General features: G+C 46.0%; 1 protein-coding gene across 1 annotated transcript; it reads right to left on the bottom strand.

The window, feature by feature from the left end:
* Window positions 1–1,170: 1,170 nt before the first annotated feature.
* On the bottom strand, window positions 1,171–20,834 carry RRM2B (ribonucleotide reductase regulatory TP53 inducible subunit M2B). Its single transcript, XM_050327037.1, has 9 exons — window positions 20,693–20,834; window positions 16,081–16,236; window positions 14,283–14,399; window positions 13,246–13,379; window positions 11,569–11,663; window positions 9,458–9,591; window positions 5,249–5,353; window positions 3,950–4,063; window positions 1,171–3,461 (listed from the first exon to the last, which is right to left on the bottom strand). Exons 1-9 carry the CDS (start codon window positions 20,744–20,746, stop codon window positions 3,309–3,311), a joined length of 1,062 nt encoding a protein of 353 aa, XP_050182994.1. The 5' UTR covers window positions 20,747–20,834; the 3' UTR covers window positions 1,171–3,308.
* Window positions 20,835–22,355: the final 1,521 nt, after the last annotated feature.

Here is a 22,355-nt window from a genome sequence, read left to right as displayed (position 1 = left end):
AGCACTCCGCTGTGGTTTCACGGCCACAGCGCAGGGCCGGGAGCACGCTGTCTGCTCGTGGGCTTTGCTGGGAGGCACCTGTCTGCTTGAATGGGAACAGTGGGAGCTACAAGAGGTCATTTTGGAATTTAAAAGGTGTGACTGTACCCATGAGCCTCGGCTCCTATTGCAGCTCCCAGACAGGTTTCTGCTCATCCGACTATTGCTGATATGTTCTTCACCATGAGACAACCCCTCCAGAAGCACCTTCTTTGTCTCGCTGACTATAATGGAAGTCACACACCAGCCTTATGCTCCAACTCAGAGAACACAGACCACATATACTGAAGGGATGAATCACAACTTCTCTCACACACACACACCAATCAGGCTTTTTTGAGTGCAATGGCCACAGCATGAGCCAGACACACAGAGCCAAACACACCTTGTCCATCAGAGCCCTCAGAGGCACACACACTAGCTTTCTGTCCAAGACCCAGCTCTCCAGACCCTCTCCCACTAGTGGGAGAGGAAGGGATCTTGTGCCCTTCATGCCTCTCAAGGAGGCACAAAGGGGCAGCAGGAACAAGACTTTTGAATTGACAGCCTTGAGGGTGCCGATACCAGCTGGTGAGAAGCTCTGACAGCTCAGCCCCAGCTGCCCAGCGCTGTGCTGCAGGAAGGTGCCTGGCCAGCCCCGGCTCAGGGGGCTGAACCCCGCAATGCTGTGCCTGGGCAGTAAGCGTGCCTGCCCCGAGGGTATGATGCCCTTGATATATCAGGTGCCACCCACTGAAAATATATTTTAGGAATCTTTCTTCACTGAATCTTAGGGACTCCTAAGAGATTTCTCCTTGAGACAGAAAATTTCAGAACAAAAACAACAACAACAACCACCAAAACAAAAAAACCCCCACAAAACAAACAAACAAACCCCCACAAAATAACAAACAAACAAAACAACAACAAAAAAAACCCAACCCAAATAATTTGTTTGCTCTCTGGACTGCAAACCCCATTCCCAGAAACGAGAAACAGCAAGTCAAGAGCTCCCAAAATGCAAGACAATGTATGGAGCACTCATAACTTTCTCCCACAACCCAAAAGCTGTGAATACTGACTTACTCTGTCACAGCCCAATTTTATCACTTTGGATTTCGCAAAGCACCATGAAACTTGTAAAACAAAGGCTCAGTTCTCTCCACGCTCGTATTTTATTGAAACTAAACACATATTTTACACACAATTTGAGTGGGAGCTATTGTACCAGACTTTGGTATATCTCATATACATTTACAGAACCTGAGCACATTGCAGTTTCACATTTGAATACTCTCTATACTCTCATCTTAATTCACAACACTCAAAACAAATGCTTTTTAGTACTTTCCGTGGCATAATAGGTTCCATTACTCAACAACAGACCCATTTACAATATTTTCTCTTTCTCCCCTATCCACACAGTATTTCCAAAAGGTGCTTGATTTTCCTCTCTGAGTCCACAGTTTTCTTGCAGCTGCAGGATGTTAGTGAGGGACACTGGTTCCACCTTTTCTCTGTATTCTCCAGGTTCCCCTCTGCCCTCCTCCAAGTAGCTTATGTCAAATGATGCAGGCTCTTCTCTAGGAAAAAAAAAAATTGTTCCACTTCCATGCTCAGTATGTCCTCCTGATCTTTTACAAACACTAAACAGAGTCAGTTTTGCTGCTTATTTTTACAGCAGGGACAACTGTCCACTAAGAACTATGCTAAGGCAGTGAACCTGTTTATGAAACTCAAGTACCCAGGGCTATGGCTGATGTGGGCTGGCAGGGAAACAACACTTAGATCACCCCGTCACCAATAGCCCTGGGCTCTCAGCTCACCTCATGCCAGGCCTATCGAAAGCAGCACAAGATATTTGCAATGATAAGACTTACAAAAGCTCTCTCACAAAATCATGAACATTACGAAAAACACTTGGGTTTAATAAAGCAAAATCCTTTGTCTAGTTTGTGTACACACGCACTTCATCTGTGAAAAAAACATGAGCATGTCTATTTGCAGATAAATCACCTACAACTGAATAGTATTCCTTCCACCCCAAGTATCACTGCGGCACATGAGCCATTCTTCAACTAGTCCATTCTCTGCATGTGATGTCAAAAAATTACAAACAGCTTTCAGGCACACACTGGAACACACCAAAACCCAAACAACAGTTCTTCGTAAAGTACTGCTAATCCACACTACTTCTAGGTTTGTTTTTGTAAGGTTTAATACCTTCTTCTTCTGTGACAACGGTTCCAGTGGTTCAAATTAAACCCACAACTTGGTTTACCTTCATACATTATTGGTGCTTCCTTACAGCCCAAGTAGTATGCTTGTAGCACCTCAAGGGAAAACCCCTTGGAAGGATGTCTTCTCACCCCATGAATGCACAAGTGAAACAGAGCAGGGAGAATATCAAATCCCCCAGCATGTCAGAGGGAAGATGGAAAACACCCAGAGGTGGCTGTTCCAGTGTCAGATGCCGATTACAACTCAGCTCAACTACAGACTGCTTAATAAGGCACTTAATCAGTGAAGCAGGGAAAAACAGACTGCACAAGCCAAAGAACTACAGGATGTGGTTCTTCTCCACTGTTAATAGGTATGCCTTTTCAAGGTATGCCATTCAAAGTCCACTGACTTGCTCAGTAACAGCAGTAAGACAAAATTTGCATGTATTTGAATTAAATACCTACCACGAGCCATCACCTTTTCAACTAGAGTAAAACTTTTTTCAGACAAAACCCAGGTTAGAGGGGAGATCAAATTTTATTACTGGGTTTATAGTTCAGACCTTAATAATGTCTTCTGCCATTCAGTTATTACTTTATCTGCAGCAGGATGAAAGGGAAGAGCTTTTACTCAAGACCAAATCTATAAACATGAAAATAATTTATTGCAACATTTATACAGAGTGATACCTCATCTGGTTTTCAGATTAAAATACCATAACATGAGGTAAATACGCAGTTTGCTTTCTTAAAACACTACCAAATTCTTAAAAAAGTAGTAGTATCCAGGTAACTTTTAAAGATAGTAATGACAGCAGATGAGTCGGGGAATCTTAAAAAGGCCATCTTTTTACAAAGTTATATAAATTTTTTTGAAAGGATCCCCCCATTTATTTTTTTCTCAAATGACACAGAGAGAAATATATTTACTTCTCTGACAAACAACATGAAAACCCAGAAAAAAAAAATCCCAGTAGATTCTGACTCCAGGAAATGAAATAAAAGTCAACTTCACAGTAGAAAGGGAGATGAGGAGCCAGAAACAGTCACCATTCATTTGTCAATTTGTCAAAAATCTGCATCCAGAGTGAAGACATTGTCCATTGTTTCTGCCATAACAGCAAAACGTTGATATTCTGAAACCCGCTTCTCAAAGAAATTTGTTTTTCCTTCCAGAGAAATATTCTCCATGAAATCAAAAGGATTCTCTGCATGAAAGACCTGGGGAAGGAAAAAGCTATTACAGTGCTGATTCTGACAAGGAAATAATGCTTTAAAAAAAAAATGAAAAAACAACAAACAAAACAGTCAAACCCCTTCAAACTAGACCATCCCTGCTGCAAATTGCTGTAGGATCGATGGACACCTATCTAAGCAAATTCGGTACTGCCACTCCCAGGGGTTTGGTCTGTGGTGAAGTTCACCTGGACAAGTTGCTTGTTATTCTTTGAGGACTGCAGCACCTGAGAACAGCTTACACTTTCCATTACAAACCTGCCAAGCAGCTGAAGAGAAACAGTGGCCTAAATTGTTCTTATTCTTTTAAACAGCGGAGCAGATATATTAATACCGTGGTTTCAGCTGTCACCCACAGAAAGTCCATGTGCTAAATATGACCTGCTCCCAGGCATGATAAGAGAGTGCTTTGTGGTGAGAGCTTTCCTGGGCTGCACTGGAAGGCCAGCATTTCGGGTAATTGCATCTCTTACCTTTGAGAACCCGAGCTCCATTAGCAACCGGTCTGCAACAAATTCAATATATTGCTTCATCAAGGTGCAATTCATTCCAATCAGACCTACAGGTAACGCCTCTGTCAGAAACTCCTAGAAGTTAAAATACAGACAACATTTAGATAAATGAAGTTTAAGAAGAAAAAGGAGAGAAGACACCTGTGCTTCACAGGAGCACAATTTATGATGTTCCAGGCTCCCCAGGCAGTTGTCTGGATAAATAACTCGCATTGCTAAATTCAACAAGTGTGTTCTGTTTTCACTAGTTGTTTGTATCTTCCTTTATTTTTAGCACGTTGTTCTGGAAAAGGCACAAGGATTTTTATTACTGCACCTCTCATCTGTCTTTCCCCACTCCCCCAGCTTAAGCTTCAGTGTAAGCTTAAGCTCCAACTTCAATAACACCTACAGACCATACTAGTGGGAGCAGGAATAGATCCAAAATCACCAGTTTTCCTTGGCTTCCAGACATTATAGAATGAGAGATAGAGCAGATAGTGAGCTGAACCCAGTCATGGATATGTTTAGGCCCTGATACAACACCTGTTGGTGTTGCTGAGACAAAGCTGGGGCATTTGTCATCATCACAGTAGTTAGATGACAACAGAAAAGAAAGACCAAACTAAAATCCTGCCAAATACTCAGCAGTGCAGAAACTTGTACCTGCGGATGGGTAGCACTTCATGAGAAAGAAGCTGGCATCAGCCTCGGAATGAGTTAGAACCCAGCATGGTACACATGGCCAGAACAGACCCTGCCTTTTCCTGAGGACGAGCAGAGATGTGTATGCCGGAGGAGAAACAAAGATCCTGAAAGGCCTGAGACAAGCAAACTCTCCTCTAAGAGACAGGTGCAGTTGGACTACATAATTGTTTGTAGGTCCCTTCTGGACCTGTTCTGGAACTGTTCTATTCCAGCACCTCAATGTCCCCAGAACCGGACACAGAACTTGAGGTGTGGCCTCACCAGTACCAAGTACAGGAGGACAATCACTGGTCCCGCTGGCCACAGTACTCCTGATACAAGACAGGATGCCACTGGCACTCTTGGCCACCTGGGCACACTGGTGGCTCATGTTCAGAAAATCTCATGTACAGGAAGTCTCTGAATCTTACTGTTACCATTAAGGAAGAAGGAAAGCATAGTATGATGCATCAGAGACTCAGGCCTAAGCCAAGTATTAAATATGGAATCCCAAAGGTTGGAAGAGTACTTTATTTATTTTCACACATCAGATTGGTGCTGCACTGCCCACAACGCTGTCACAGCCAGACTTACCTGCTCAATTTCAACAGCATTAACAATGATCTCACGGACTCGCTCTTCTGACGGTCTGTTCACTAAATAATGGAACATCAGACAAGCAAAATCACAGTGTAGACCCTGAAATAAGAGAACAATGAAGAAAAAAAAAAGTCAGTCTTACCCTCCTTCTCATAGTTTGCTCTTACCCCAAGGCAGCCTCATTCAGGTTGAAGCTTCCTAGCCTCCTGCTTCTTTGACAGTCTTACTATTACCACATGTAGTGCACATTTTCAGTTTACGATCCAGTAACATCTCTAATCCAGCACATGCCACCTATGCCAAAATAATGCTCAGCATATATGTTTCTCAGGTAAAATTTCTTGAGGGCTGCTCTATTGTGAGGGATCCTACACAGAGCCCTGCTGGGTCTTTGCCTCCCATAAGAGTATATGCTATTTCAGTAGCATTTCTTCACTTGATTTTCCTAACAGTATTTTAAGAAAGGAAAATTCAGATTAGAGTCATCAAATCCAAGACTAACAAATCATCTCTGCCCCAACTAATCCCACCTTCATATTTCACCCAGTTATTCTCCGCAAAGCCTCGTAAACTGTGCTCTTTTCCAGGATTTCCAGAAAAGCGTCCAGCCAAGATAAGACTCCACCAGGAGATGAGCAATCCCTCACAATACCAGACAAGCTACTCCAAGAGGTGCCTCAGTTTCTATTTGACTTGCATGGCTACAGCTTGAGCCTCTGGATTCAGCCATAGCCACCACTGCCAGGCTAAAGGAGCACTGTGCTACTGTGTTTCCTCTCAGCAGCACGGTGGCCATTACAGCCAATAAGCACCATGAGAGCAAATCCAGAGAGAAAACCAGTCAGAATGATTTGGCAGGCTATGGGCTACAAGACAATCAAGTACTACCATTAACAAGGGTCAAAACAAAACCAAGAAGTGAAAACTCTTCTGGAAAGGCGATAAACCCCTTGTGATTCAGGTCATGAAACAGCCCTGAAGTACCATAATTTGGGAAATATTCTGTCTCTAGGAACAGCCTTAGCTGCCTGCTGCTGTCATGTCCAGGACAACATCACTAGCAGAAAGCAGGACATGCCTGGCTTCTCCCATGAACCGGTGTACTCTGCTGACTGGTGCTCCCACCAGCTTTGCACTTTTCAGAATCAGAGATGCACCAGCTCAAGAACAGCCTGGGAACTGAGCCTGCAGCTCAAAAAACATATTGAGCGTTAATCATTTATCTGTTCAGGTGCATCAAAAATCAGCTTGTGCAGCTTCCCACTGTGGATTCTTTTTACTGCCATTGCTTTTCTAACAGCATTTCCTGGCTTTCGATGCAGGTGCTGTGTGCACCAAGCTTTGCCCTTCATAACAGCACTGCAGTTGGAATTATGCCAGCAGAGCTCAAGAAAAATTCACTCTTTTGGTGCTCAGCTCTGCAGAGAAGTACAGTTACACTCGTTCACCTGCAAGGGATCCTTCTAACAAACAAGTCCTTCCTCACTCAAATGGATCAGTTCTTAATGACTCAAAGAAGGTTAAGGTTGGAGAACCGTTTGGTTTTACTTACTGATCGTATCACTTTCTTCAAGTGTCTTTTAAAGGCATATTGTAAGATGTCTCCTGTCAAATCAGTTTATCTAAACCATGAAAATTACTTCCATTATGATAAAGCTCTTTACTCTTTTAGATCAACTCTTGTAAGTTACAACCACTAGCATGCTTACACTGCATACAAAACCAGTCTTTCCACTTTTTCAATGCTGACAGCAATGTAAATAGTGTGGTGCACAAGCCCCAAGCATAAGCAACAGCTGCCAACTGGCAGGAAGCAGAGAAAGGAAGGGGCACTTGTCAGCACACGGCCTGCCATGTTCAGTGTTCAGTGTGCTCACAAGCAGCCCCTCAGACCCGTCACGTATTAAGCTAAGAAGCACTCTCCTCTAAGGCAGATCTGTAGCTGCTCCTTCCCAGGAGATTCTACTGCTGTGCAGCAACACAAGGACATGGAGAGGGTCGGTATCTGCTGCTTCTGCAGCGAGCTGCCACAGCTGGCCCAGTGACGGAGGCAGGTGCTTGTCTGCAAGCACTGGGACCCACAACTAGGAGCAGGTGGGGAGTGGTACAAGGAGACCACTTGAACCTGCCTGAAGGCTCAGTCACATAGTAGCCAGGTTCTTGCTTCAGCCAGCACCCACTGCAGTTGGGGACCACGCAATTCCACTCCTTGAGCAGCCAGGGCTTTGCCTCCCTTCACAGTAGAGGAAAACAAACATCCCCTTCAATCTAAAAAGTTCACCTTTTTGATAATACTATATACATTAGTGTGCTAGATTTGGCTGTGGTAGAGTTGGTATTCACAGTGGCTGATATATATCTCTATGATAATATAGAGATGCTTTTGTTATTGCTGAGCAGTGCCTGCAGAGCCAAGGCCTTTTCTGCTTTTTGTACTGCCACACTACTGAGGAAGTTGGGGGTGCATGGGAGGTTGGAAGGAGACACAGCTGGGACAGGTGACCCAAACTGACAAAGGGATATTCCATACCACATGACATCATACTCAGTATATGAAGCGATGTGGAAAAAGAAAGAAAGGGCGGCAGGGGGACATTTGGAGTGGCTACGTTAGTCCTCCAACGTGTAACCATTACACGTGATGGGACCCTGCTCTCCTGGAGATGGTTAAACATCTGCCTGCCTGTGGGGAAAAAGGGAATTAATTCCCTGGTTTGCTTTCCTTGTGTGCACAGCTTTTGCTTTCCCTGTTAAACTGTCTTTATCTCAACCCGCAAATTTTCCAGCTCTTACCCTTCTGAGTCTTTCCCCCATCCTGACAGGGGGGGAAGTGACTGAGCAGCTGCATGGGGCTTGTTGGCTGTCTGGGGTTAAACCACAATAATTGGGATATCACTAACATTTATGTTTCCTCCCTTTACAAACAGGTGTTTCTGCTGAGGGACCAGCAGCACCTAGGCTTTAAGTTCATTAGTACTTTTTCCTGGGTAGAAAACAGGCTGGATGGCCAGGCCAAGCAAGTGGTGGTGAATGGAGTTAAATCCAGCTGGTGGCCAGTCACAGGTGGTATTCCCCAGGGCTCAGTTATGTTATGTTATATATGCTATATATATGTTACTGGCCCCAAAGGCCACTCCTGTTTAACATCTTTATCAGTGATCTGGTAAAGGGGATCAAGTGCACCCTCAGTCAGTTTGCAGAAGACACCAAGTTTGGTGGGAGTGTTGACCTGCTGGAGGGTAGAAGGCAGAGGGATATGGACAGGCTGAATCAATGAACTGAGAACAACTATATGAGGATCAATAAGGCCAAGTGCCAGTTCCTACACTTGGGTCACAACAAGCCCATGCAATGCTACAGACTTGGGAAAGAGTGGCTGGAAAGTGGCCTGGTGGAAAAGAACCTGGGGGTGCTGGTTGCTGGTTCAGAGCGGCTGACAGGGAAGCAGCAGAGTGCCCAGGTGGCCAAGAAGGCCAATGGCACCCTGGCCTGTGTCAGGAACAGTGTGGCCAGCAGGACCAGGGCAGTGATTGTCCCCCTGTACACAGCACTGGTGAGGCTGAACTTTGAATCCTGTGCTCAGTTTTAGGCCCCTCACTACAAGAAGGACATTGAGGTGCTGGAGCATGTCAAGGGAAGGGCAACAAATCTGGTGAAGGGTCTGGAGCAAAAGTCTGATGAGGAGGAGGCTGAGAGAGCTGGGGGTGTTCAACCTGGAGAAAAGGAGGCTCAGAGGTGACCTTATCACTCTACAACTACCTGAAAGGAGGTTGTAGCTGGGTGGGGGTTGGCCTCTCCTCCCAGGTAACAAGCAACAGGACAAGGGGAAATGGCACCAAGTTGGCTCAGACAGGGTGTTAGATCAGATATTTTAAAAAACTTCTTCATGGAAATTGCTGTCAGGAATTGGAACAGGCTGTCCAGGGAAGTGGCTGAGTCACCATCTCGGGAGGTATTTGAAAGACATGTAGATGTGGCACTCAGGGACATGGTTTAGAGGTGAACTTGGCAGTGTTAATAGTTGGACTCAGCAATCTTAGAGGTTTTTTCCAACCTAAATGATTCTATGATTCTATAATTATAGCTAGAAGTCTGCTTCTTTCCCCTTTCTCTGTTAACACTATGCATTCTTCATGAATATAATCCTGCCCTTCCCCTGGAAACTCACTTTTCCTAAACAGTATATAGGACGTGCCACATTACCTCATCTCTGCTAATAAGTTCATTGGAGAAAGTCAGTCCAGGCATCAGGCCCCTCTTCTTCAGCCAAAATATAGCAGCAAAGGAACCCGAAAAGAAAATGCCTTCCACTGCAGCAAAGGCAACCACTCTCTCACCTGTTTAACATAACACATTTTTTGTTAGACACAAATTACTGTATTGCTCATCCGCAGGATGCACCATCAGACAGACTAATGCTGGGGAGGAACAATCCCCTTTGCAGCACCAGGTGCTGTCTTTGACCACATCCTTCAGCAGACCCCGAGGTATACAGGGTCTACAAACCCAACAGCACTCAACCCCAGGCAAACCCAGCAGAACTGAAGAACCAGGGTGCCCACTGAAACTGCCACGAGTCAGAAGGAAAAGAACATAATTGTGGCCAAGACATTAGTACTCCATTATCTCTTTCTCCTAAAAGGCGGGAAAATGGCTGTGTTACTGACTGACAAAACTGAGAGAAGACCCAATCTCCTATAAATTAAACAAAAAACCTTACACCTTCTGCTTGTTGAGAATCTACACAAAACCATATTCTTGCAAGACTGAAAGACTACAGAGCATAATTTTATAAAGACACAAATAACTATTTATGTTATCCCACCTTTCATCCAAGGAAAGTAGAGCATTACTGGTCCCAGTTCTCCCTGTTCTCTACAGGTGTGTGTTTCTCCAGACTACAAGACCATCTGATTGCTTAGAAAAGACACACCATTCCATGTACACTACCTTAAACAACTTCACAAGATCCTTGGGTATATCCTAACATGAAGGGCTTTCGCACTAAGTGCTGCTGCCTTTTCCAAGTGAGAACCGCACAGAATTTTGTTTTAAAAATAAAATAACGGCAAAATAGCCAGACGTCCCACTTCCTCTATGAGGTACATATGCCAACTACTGGCTCACCTGACGAAAGTTAGGAAAAAAGCATGGAAAGCAACATAAACTTAAAAGTAACACAGAATTTGTTAAGGAAATAATTTTTCTGGCAACATTAAAAATCTCCTAGTTTACTTCTATAGAGAAGTGGAGAAAGGCTGCTCGTACAATATAGTTTAACGAAGCACGAGACTGAGTATGAATGTGGATAAAACGCATGAAGTTTGGGGGCAGGGAATGGGGGGAATGTAGTTTTTTGAGTTAGGGAATGTTCTGATTCCTGGCACACTCCACACTGCTGGGAACCAAATGAAGGAGATGATGAAGGGACTCCACACACAGCAAGTAAAGCCAGACTGGCGAGGGAGTGGGACAATTCAGGACACGACAATGTACAGCAACAAAAAAGAACCCCACTCAAACAACAGTGTGAACAACGGATGCTGCAAAAGAATGATATTCAGAATTTGTTTTGCTTGTCAGGCTGAATCTCTCCATCTGCTATACTTTCTTGAAATATACAGGATGTTTGGTTTAAAAAATTCACCAGAGTCCACCCATTATGCATTTCAGCTACAGCACACCCTTGAGAGTCAACCTTGTAAGCTGAATGCAGAACACCAGAAAGGATGCCCTGCATCAGGCTGATGGAAGCTGAGTCAGTATCGCAGTTCTGAAATGAGATAAAAAACTAGAAACCTGGTTCCAATAGCAAACCAGAAACACCAGAGACAGACAGTTCTTCAATCTTTTTGTCCAGGCTCAGTCATGCCTCAGTTACAAAAAAACCCCATGGATTTGTCTATGTGAAATGAACACAGAACATGCCTGGAATTCAACTGCCCAGTTCTAAACATGGGAGTACAAAACAGGAGCCAACTGCAAGAAACAATCAAAACTAAAAAATAATCTCTATAAGGAAAAACTGAAGAAAGCAGGGTTGTTTGGTATAAAGACAAAAAAAAAACCCAGAGAAATCCATAAGAATTTTTCATAACATGATTTCAGGGGATACTGCCACTACTATAATTCATTAGCTGAAGATAAAAACATACATGCTCACCAGAAGTTCCTTCTAGTTCTTTAGTTAAACCAGATACCCAGAAACCACTAAATCTGTAGAGAATTTCATTTCATGTTCCAAAGGTGCAGCTTACTCACAGAGGATTAGTTTCCAATAGGCAATGGAAAAAAGTTTTTAAGAAGCTACACACCAAAAGTGGATTCTTGGTCTTCAATCCACTTCAGAGCCCAGTCTGCTTTCTTCTTGATACAGGGCATTGTTTCAATAGCATTAAATAAGAAATCCCTATAGAAGAAAACAGAGACAAAACATCAAAATAGTGACTGATGTAAATCTCCCCTGGTTGTCCCTTCTGGCTCAACCAGACAGAGGATCCCACTATGCGAGGCTCTGAACTAACTCAAGTTAACAAACTACTCCCACCCCAAAGGACTGATGATCTGTCCTGGGTTTGGCTGGGATACGGTTCATTTTCTTCCTAGTTGCTCGTACAGTGCTCTGTTTTGGATTTAGGATGAGAATAATGTTGATAACACATTGATGTTTTAGTTGTTTCTGAGCAGTGTTTACACTAAGTCAAGGACTTTACAGCTTCCAACACCACCCGACCAGCAAGAAGGCTGGGGGGGCACAAGAAGCTGGGCAGGGACACAGCCAGGATAGCTGGCCCCAACTGGCCAGAGGGATATTCCATACCATATGATGTCATGCTCAGAACATGAACTAAGGGGACAGCTGGCTGGGAGCTGCTGTTTAGGAACTGGCTGGGTATCAGTCAGCAGGTGATGAACAGTTGCATCGTGCATCACTTGTTTTGTACATTATTATTATTTTTCCATCCTGTCAAACTGCCCTTATCTCAAATCACAAATTTTAGCTTTTCCCCCAATCTCTCCCCATCCCGCTGGGTGAGGGCAGGCAGTGTGGTGATTAGCTGTATGGTGTTTAGCTGCCTGACAGGTTAAATCATGACATGATCTCTGAGAGCAAGGGCAGAGAGAGGCAGATGTGCAGAAAGCAACAAACCCAAGGGCTCTGAGGAGGCAAGATGCAGAGATGCGAACTCAAACCCATCCCAGGAGTGCTCACCCATCATGCCACACTCCTCTCAGACTTGAAGCCAGTCACTTCAAGCCTATCCACTGAGCAAAACCTCATCTTGCCCAACTCCACATAAGGAACTGGACAATTCCCACACACAGAGACTCTGTTCCCATGACGAAAGGAAATCTTACAGTCCTCCCACTGTTACGACACAGGATACCACTATGGGAAACCAAGCATCTGGTGATGGCTGACCATCACCATGGTGGGGTCTCTGAGGGAAAGTGATACTTTTCAAATGTATTACTCTTTGGACTAGGAAGTTTTTCAGACAATAAAGGTGATTGGGCTCTCCAAAAAGCCCAATCCTTCAAAAATAAGCAGTTCAAGTTGTACAAAAAAGCACCACCAACAAAAATGTCACAAGGATGCAATACATTGATCACTGTATATTAGAAACACCAGATGGATCATGAGCACTCAATTTCCTCAGGCTGATCCTTTGCTGAAACAAGAGCAAGAACCACGGGAGCACAATAACCATGAGGAGTTCTGCCTAACCTTTAACAACATTTCACAGACTCTGCAATTCCTGCAAAGATTTATACAAATATTAACTAACCTTGTGACACTCTCACACAAGCCTGTTGGCCCATCTGTATTTTGGGAGTCAGGCATGGAGGCCTTGAGAACTTTAGGGAACCTTCCCCAGCTCCCCCAGTAACTCAGTATGAAAGAAGAGACAGATGCTGCTGCCCAACAACAGTGCCACTGGCCTCAGTGACAGATTTTCCACGGGTCTGTAACACATTCAGAGGTTTACCTTTTCTTGGGATCTTTGATGTAGGTGTCTATGAGCAAGCTGTACATCTCTGAGTGAACATTCTCAATGAGAATCTGAAAGCCGTAGAAACAACGAGCTTCTGGGATCTGCACCTCCTGACTGAAACGTGCCACCTACCAAAACCAGAAACATGACAATGAGTACAGTAAAACAGTCCTGCATGACACTACTCTGAGCTCAAGGAGAGGCAAGAGATCTCTGCCACAAAGACAGTATGGGAGCAGGTCAGTCCTAGTTTGTTCAGAAGTATATCAATAGGACAGGTGTAGTGCAGAGGAAAATAAAACAAGCTAGCCAGAAGTAAATACATCTGCTACATGTATTGGATAGAAAGCTAAATCATGAGAGCACACATAGACAGGAGCAGAACAGAAAAATACTGTAATTTCATACTGAACAAAGCCTCAGACTTTTTGTTGGTTTTTAAAAAAATAAACAATATGACATAAGACATGTTCGTGCGATGTGTGCACATATATTCTACACATTACAGACGTTCGAGATTTAAACTGGGCGTTTGCAGACAGATATCACTGCTAACCTGTGGTGAGATTTTCTCCAGCCCAGAACAGACCTCAGCAGAAAGATTCCCTCATCTTTCTAACAGCACTCACCTGCAGCCCTAGAAGGTCCTAGGGCCAATCAGTGAGAGCAAAATGGATTTTACCAAAATGGGCCATACAGACCATGGCACAGCCACTTCCCATTTAACATGAGTACATTCAGATTATTAATTCATTCAGATATGTGCATCAACACAGACAACCAGGGGCTGAACTTAAAAACAGTTCCCAGAGTAGTGTAATTTGGAGTCCTGATGACCCCAGTTGACCCAACTTAAATCAAACACTGTTCCCAGAAGAACAAGCTGCTTGTTCCCCTTGGCAAAGGTGATATGGAAAGGAAAAAAAGTACACATTTAATAAAACTGTGCATTAATGTGAGAAAGCCAAAATGAAAAGTCAATTTGACAATGAAATGAGTAAGTATTCAATCCCTCTGTGAATCTTTCTCACCAGGTTTTCATTTACAATTCCATCACTGGCTGCAAAAAATGCCAGAACATGAGAGATAAAGTATTTTTCATCTGCTTTGAGCTTGTTCCAGTGAGGAAGGTCCTTTGACAAATCAACCTAGTGAAAAGAAAACACAAAAACATTATTAGCCTTCTGAGTTTGTCAGTCTGTAAGAACAGAAGCAGCCCAGTCAAATGACTGAGGTAGAGTTTTGGCATTTGCTCTCAAACCTTTATATGTAGAAAATTTAAATACATGTGACTGTAAAAGACAACTGACACACTGAAGTACTGCTGTCTTTCTCTGCAACAGTAATATCAAGTGCTTGTTTCACAGCTTGCAGTTTTGTAATATGGAATAAAAATCGGTGTCTATTAAATAAATAAATCAGATTTTGAAAAATATTACTATCTTTTTGTCATGAGTATGAATTATGAACGTGCACCAATAAGCAGAGCTCACTCTGAGACATTTAAACTTCACTTGAAATAAATGCTGATACTCCTAGCAAGCTATACCCAAGCATACCAAAAGATGGTCTGAAGAGACTTTTGCCTTTGGCAGGTGTTCAGTCTCCATCCTGTTGAAGAACAGCATGGAACAAATGCTGTGCAACTGCTCTTGTCTACCAGACCAAACTCTAGACATGGCAGAAAACCACAGCTTCCTTCCCACGGGCCTTCTTTGTTTGTTTGTTTGTTTGAGGGATTTCTGAACCACAGGAGCAGTTAAGTAGGGCCAGATGTGAAAAATGCAGAGGCCTAAAAACTTATATATATGTATACACATGTGAATATAAACATGTACACTTATACATGTGTCTATAAACACATACAAACCAGTTTTACAGTTAACTTTCCTGTTCATTTGGAAATGCTCTCACAGATGGTAGGACAGCGTAAGAAGGAACCAGCAATATAGTAAAAGGAAAATGTTGATGAGGCAGGAGTTCAAATGCGTTTTTTTAATACTTTAAATCAACCTTTGCCACAACAGGGCAGCAAGCGTCCCAGGCAGGCAATGGAACAGCACTTCTATGAACCACTGCTCCTCATCATCCCAGGACACTTTCTGGTCTATTTAGAGTCTTTCACTTCACTCCTCTGCAGTTGCAGATCACTGCTCACAAACGAGCAAATGCTGCATGAGCTTGGAGTTGGAACAAGCAGCCCCCCTTGCAGATAATCTCTCCAAAGCAATGCAGTGTTCAGAAGCCTCCACTGCTGCAAACACTGCAAGCCAACTACTGCTCAGGTCTAGCTAACCAGCAGCCTCAGGGAAGAACTTACAACTGGCATTGTAACACAGGGCAAGAACCTCACCAGAGCAATCAGGAGTCACTTAGAAGCATTTTTAGCAAGTGTCCCTGATTAACACCATATTTTTGGAAATTAGATGCCTAACATTAAAAACTAGCATGCGCCTGAAATTGCCCAGAACATCTTACATGGGCAAGGAGTTAGTTGCAGGTTCAGACACCACAGCAGGGTAGGAGCTACCTGACCACAGATCAGAGCTATCCAGCTTAGGGTCTCTCTATAACCAGAGGAGCAACCCAGGATACAATTCCACCTCACCTTAAACCAAACACCTAAATCAGCTCTGCTGAATTGCCCTGTGGAAGCACCTTGCTTTCTACTGTCTGTGAAGGGAGTTTTGCTTTGGTGCTGGCACCCCTTGTTCTATGCTATTAACTCCAGTCCTTACAACACAGAAGCCAGCAGCAGAGCTGGGAAAGGAGCACCAGGACACCAGTGGTCTGAGTGCCTTGTGCCAACCCAGTGCCCCCAGAGCTCACCTCTTCTGCTGTCCAAAATGAGGCCTGAGCCTGCTTATACATCTTCCATATGTCTGGGTACTGGATGGGGAAGATGACAAAGCGGCGGTGATTTTTTCTGAGAAGAGGCTCCTCATTGAGTTCCGAGCCATTTTCAGCAGCACTCGGCGGGGAGCTCTGAAAATAAAGCACAGTTCTGGTTACAGTTACCATGACCTATTCCTCCTCAACCCCATAGCCCAAAGATGTGGTTCAAAGGCCACCCGCGTCACACAGACACTCACCTGCCCTGTCCCTGTGGTACCTGCTCCCTTGCCCTCCATCCGTGCTCCTGCTCCTGGGGCAGCAGCCCTGCCTGTCCACTGGCTCTTTCCAGCACAGCTCACACCAACCACCCCTGCCCAGCTGTGCCTGTGCCAGGAAGTGCCTGACACCTGTGTGCCAAAGATAAAGCCTTTCTGCAACACAAGGAGGAAATCTGCCCTGGGAGACAACATCAGCTGCAGTGGTACTCACACGTGTGAGGTCACCGCTCAGTGCTGCAGCCCACAGGCAGCACAGCTCCGCCAGGCTCACTGCCCAGGGCACCCCCCACTCATCTGCTTTACACTGAGCCACTGGGGCCTGGATGGACTTGCTTAAAAACGCCATGAGATCACAGAAACTAATCCCAAGTGAGAGAGGACAGCCCTGTGCCATGGCGAGTCTCAGCATGGAGGTTCGTGTATACAACCCCATAGTGTGCAGAGGGCAGCCCACACACCACTGTAGGCTGCTCTGGAGGCTCTCCCTCAAGTGCCAATATGAAGCTTTGTGACTCTCTTTCCAATAGCTGGTAGCAGGAAAACCTCTGCCTGGAGTCACCCATCTCCACCTTGATCCTTCTGTGTGGGCTCCCAGAGAACACCTCTGCAGAGCTCTTCCTCAGAGAGCTCCCAGCCTGGCCAAAGTGGGCACAGCTGACATTTAGGAGGCAGGCCAGGGAAAGGCAGTACCGAGAGGGCACTCCATCAGCAGGGCCTTCACCTCACATTATATTACAAATAATACAGCAGGAAAGGGGAGCTAAAGGTTTTGAATACCATTGTTTCTACCCTCTTAGGAGGTGCTAAAGTCCTTTCCCTATCCATCTGCTTGCAACAACTCACATAATAAAAAATAATCCTTTACTTCAATTTGGAAAATACCCTTAAATAATGTTACTTCCATTAAAAAAAAAAAACAAACAAATAAAACACACACACACACTGTAAAACTGGCATAGGCATCACAGAGTCTCAAAGAAAACATATGAGGAAGCACATTCTGAGCTACAATTTTACCACTTTATTATATTTTTAAGTAATACTCAACTACATGAGACAAATTTCCCAGCATCATCTTGCCAAGTCTCTGCTGAAGACCATGAGAGTGCAAGACCTTTTGTATTTCCCAGGACACAGAGAGTGTTTCAGTAAGCCACTGGAAGAATATGGACTTGGCGGGGATGGCACCTCATCTTAGCACACACCTTCTCAGGGCCTGCCATGCAGCCAGCATCTCCATCTGCTTCTGCACCCATCATCATCCTTAAAAATGGAAATGCTGCAAAAGTCTTGTTAGCCCAGCCACTGCTGGCTCATGGACAACAGCTTGTTGTCCACCAGGGCCCCCAGATTGTCCTCCACAGTGGCCCCAGCCTGTACTGGTGAAGGGGTTTATTCCTCCCCAGGTGCAGGACCCTGCATGTGCCTTTGTTGAATTTCAGGCAGTTCTGCTCTGCCCATCTCTCCAGCCTGTCGAGGTCCTTCTGAAGGGCTTGCACAGCCCTGTGGGGTATCAGCCACTCCTCCCAGTTCTGTGATGTCAGAGAACTTGCTGGGGAGGTATCTGTCCCTTCATGCAAGTCACTGATGACTAAGTCAAACAATGCTGGGCCCAGTATCAACCCTTGGGAAATACCACTAGTGACAGGCCTCCAACCCTGTGCCACTGATCACTACCTTTCAAGCTCTGCCATTCAGCCAGTGCTCAATTCACCTCACCATGCACTCATCCAGCTCATGCTTCCTGAACTTGCCTATGAGGATATCATGGGAGACACTGTCAAAAGCCTCACTGAAGTCTAGGCAGACAAAATCCACCAGTCTCCTCTTGTCTCTACAGCCACTTGTCCCATCACAGAAAACATTCAGGTTGGTTAAGCTTGATTTCCATTTGGTGAATTCCCACTGACTGTTCATGATAATAATGTCTTCCACGTGCTTAGAGATGGCCTGAAGGTTCCATCACCTTTCCAGGGATTTAAATGAGGCTGACTGACCTGTAGTTTTAAAAACTATACAAAAAAATGTTTTTAAATACATGGGTTTGGTTGTTTTGGGCTTTTAATTTTGAAAGAGGATGCATCAGCCACAGAGACTACACCATACTGGAACCTCCCACTCAACCTACATCTGACCTCCACTATCCCCTTCTGGGGTGGAGAAGAGTTTCACAGGCAGGCTGCTGTGGAAGGAGCCTTTCACAGGCAGGCAACTGCTTGTTACAGGACAGTCCCATCTCTCTCCATTTTGGGTTCCATTCCTCTTAGCTAAAGTTTTACCAGAGTAATACTTGTTACTCAGCCTGTTTGTTAACAAAAGCATGTACCAACATGTCTTGGCATAACTCAGCTGAAAATTCATGGAAGATCTTCTCTAACTCAATTTCAGATGCATTGCACATTCTGATCAATGCTGGGGCTTCTGAGCAGCCACCCCCTCGTGCTGAAGGAGCACAGTGGATTCCCAGCCCTGCCTTCCTGGCTCCACAGGGCACTGGCAGGGGTATGAGGAGCAGGAAAAAGTAACAGTCACTAGATCAACACTGCCTTCAATCTGCACCCCAGATCTTTTACGTAATCCTATGACTGCACATACAACAGTCAACACTCACCACAACAACAAAGGGCACCCAGTTTATTCTGTGTATGTGCTTCACTCTGTTCAGACAACGTGAGCCAAACACATGAATGAGCTGAAGCTGGTGGGGACAGGCCAACCCCTGCTCTAGCGAGGTCAGCCAGAGCAGACTGCTCAGGACCATATCCAGACTAGGTTTCACTATCTCCCCCTTCAGAATAAACAACTCTTTTCTTACATGCAAATGGAACCTCCTGTGTTTCAGTGTGTGACCAATGTCCCTAGTTCCATCATGAGACACCACTGAGAAGAGCCTGGCTCTGACTCCTTTATTCCCTCCATCGGCTATTTACACACTCAGAAGATCTCCTGGAGTCTTTTCTTCTCCAGGCTGAACAGCTCCAGCACTCTCGGCCTCTCTTCATATGACAGATGCTGCAGTCTCTTAATCATCAGCCCCCTTTGCTGCATACATTCCAATACGTCATATCCCACTTATTCTGCAACTGCTAGAAACAAACTCTTCTGCTGATGACAATAAAGCAAATGGACAACAAAACTGCTTAGCAGTACCAAAATTTCTTCCATTAATTTCAGAATCAGCAAACTTTAACATAAACATACAACCATCACCCCACAGCAAGAGCTGTTGGGCTACACCTACAAGTATCACAGTTACATGCCGTCTATCAGCTGTAGCCAGGGAAAAAGCTAAAGGTGCTGGCCGAGCCAGCACTATGATGTGGCACATACCATGAACACTCGCACATCCCAGTAAGAGGCTGCACGTGCATCCCATGAGCTCCCAAAGCATTCAGGCTAGCCCTAGGCAGTGCAGGCCATGCTAGCAGGGAGACTGGGAAGACCACCAGCATTCCTGGGAGAAATGGCTTGCATTGCAAAGCCTCTGAGGAACACACCACCAGTTGGTTCCACGCATCCAAGGGCACGCACAGGACTGACAGCCACGTGCCTCTTCACTGTGGGTACAGCATGTTGCTGTTCAGGGGAAACATTAAGGGGCTTCTTAGGTTTGTATATAACACGGCACACCTGTTTTTGGAAACGTGAGTACTGATGAGACACAAGAGTTTCAGAAGACTACACGGTTTCCCTTGACCCTCGCACACCTCGGCCCAGCTTAGCCCGCGTATACAGGGGATACCCCAGAATGGAGCTGAGATACCTCCCAGGGGCAGACCCTCCTGGTGCCCAGGGCCTGGGGAGCCAGGTCCGCCACCAACACCCACACCTGCGGCAGTGGCAGCTCAGGGCACAGGGGGCGAGCTCTGCCTTCCTGGCTCCCGTCCCGGCAGCCGCGGCTCTGCGAGCCCAGACGCTCCGGGGAGGCAGGGCCGGGGCTGCCCCGTCCTGTGCCGAGAAACCCGCGGCCTCCCGGGGCAGGTCCGCATCCCCCTCAGGCGCTGCCAGCGCTCCCTGCTCCCGATCCCGGCTGCCGGTCCGCATCCCCGCAGGCGCTGCCAGCGCCGTGCCCGAGGATTCCGACCCTGCCGAGCCCAGGCGGGACAAGGGCGCGGGGGCGGCCCCGTGCCCTTTCCATGGCTGTCCGTGCCAGCAGACCGCCGGGGCGGGCAGGGTCCCCCCAGGGCGGCCCGTCCCGTCCCCTCCCTGCGGGAGGCAGCGCAGTGCCCGGCGGTGCGGGAGGCCGCGGGCCCGGCCGGGCCGGGTGGCGCTGCCGCCGCTCCCGGAGCCCCCGCCCGCCCTCGGCCCCGCTCACGGCCCGGCCTTACCCGCTCCGGCCCCGCTGCCTCTCGCAGCGCCGCCGGCCCCCGGCGCTCGCCCATGGCCGGGACTGCACCGCAAGGGGCGGTGGAAGGGGAATGGCCGCGGCCGCTCCGCCCCCGGGCAGGGCTCGGTAACTGCGTAACACACAGGCAGCTGTAGCGCGCTGAGGCGCTTGTCGAGGGCCTGTGAGCGCCGGTATGATTGGTATTTGTTTCTGTCCCTTCTTGCAAGATGAGAGATCTCATCCAGAGCTGGGAACCATCGGAGTTCCGTGGTTTCTTCTTCCTTCCTCGTCCCGACAGTTGGCCAGGCCCTGGGGCCCCTTTCCTATAGACATACGAGTCCCGTACCAAAAGAACGAGGCTATAGGAAAGAGAGAAGAAAGGCCCCACCCAATGGATACAGCAGTTTATCACAGAGACCTGAAATCAAAGATGCAAATCTGAAAACAAACGCCAGGGAGTGAGAACTGAAAGGTTTTGAGCATCAAGACAGGCAGCACATAGGCAGGACTGACCTACTCTTTGGAGGCCAGTCCTCCGGAGGCTGGGCTGGTCCCTTGAGGAGGAGGAGGAGGAGGACATGGAAGCCTGGTGATCCTCAGTGGAAATGAGTGTGTAGAGACTGTTCACTCTCCCTGTGACCACTGCCCAGTGCTTCCCAGTCCAAGCACTGGCCAAACATTCTCAGCCCCCCTGCAGCCAGGGAACGGACACAGTTCAGAGGTAGGGGCTTCAAAGGATTCTGGTTTCCCTCTCCATAAAGGTAGCCTTTGGTTTTATTAGTTCTCTGTCATTACGAATTTTGTTTGGTTCTTTTTGTATTTGTTTGGGGATTTTTAAGGGTACCTGGCTGCCACAGTGACTGAGGCCTTCCTTTTCTCCCTTCCCAAGCATGGGAAGTGGGAGTTGGGCCAGCTGGGCTCCTCCAGACTACATCTGCTTCCTATGGCTTTTTTATGCCTTGTGAGAGAAACTCAAGCCTCACCAGGGCAGGGGAGCAGGGGATAAGGAAAGTTCAGTGCTGAGATCTGTGCAGCACACCTGAGTAAGCACCAAAACAGTTTGGTTTTCTTACATGGAGTTCTCTGAGGTGCAGAAACACCTGCCTAAGCAGCAAGTTACTGAAGAGCACACCAGGAACACAGAAACAGTAAATGAGGAAAGGTGGTTTCACTCTAACAACATTCACCGTTATCCAAGTACTGCTCTTTCTGAGACAGCCTTTAAGTTTTATTACCTGGAGATACCTGTACAAGTTGCTTAATCTTCATGTCCAACAACACTCCACTTGTGTATTGAATACCAGAGATTTCAGCTTTTTGTCCAGAGCACACAATTAGAGGAACACTGATTGATGTAGAGCAAACCTAACTGACTCATTTACACAGGCAAAGTCTATTGGTGTGTGTAATAGAGTGTGATGGTGCTTTAAGAGGGAAATGCATGAGTTTCTGGGCCAAAACCAACAAGCAACAGACTATTTGTATTAAATGACATCAAGATGCCTATCAGTTGTCTTCATGCCCTAACCTGATTATCCTGGCTGCTGTTTCAGAATTCCCCAAATGATGGAATGTCCTGTCCTAACAAGGTTTAAGAACTACCACAAATTAATATAGTTAGCAATAGAAAGGTGTTAAATTATTTGGAGATAACTTATTAAACT

Source organism: Myiozetetes cayanensis, unplaced genomic scaffold (genome assembly GCF_022539395.1).
Source record: "Myiozetetes cayanensis isolate MyiCay16 unplaced genomic scaffold, myiCay2020 scf1, whole genome shotgun sequence".
Taxonomy (NCBI): Eukaryota; Metazoa; Chordata; class Aves; order Passeriformes; family Tyrannidae; genus Myiozetetes; species Myiozetetes cayanensis.
Note: the sequence above shows the minus strand (reverse complement) of the source record. Positions and strands in the feature narration are given on the sequence as shown.

Coding starts and splice junctions, on each gene's coding strand:
- RRM2B (XM_050327037.1), bottom strand. CDS start 20,746: ATGGGCGAGCGCCGGGGGCCGGCGGCGCTGCGAGAGGCAGCGGGGCCG. Junction 11,664..13,245: donor ATCAAAGATCCCAAGAAAAG/GTAAACCTCTGA, acceptor TTTCTTCTATAG/GGATTTCTTATTTAATGCTA. Junction 5,354..9,457: donor AACTTATTAGCAGAGATGAG/GTAATGTGGCAC, acceptor CTCTTATTTCAG/GGTCTACACTGTGATTTTGC.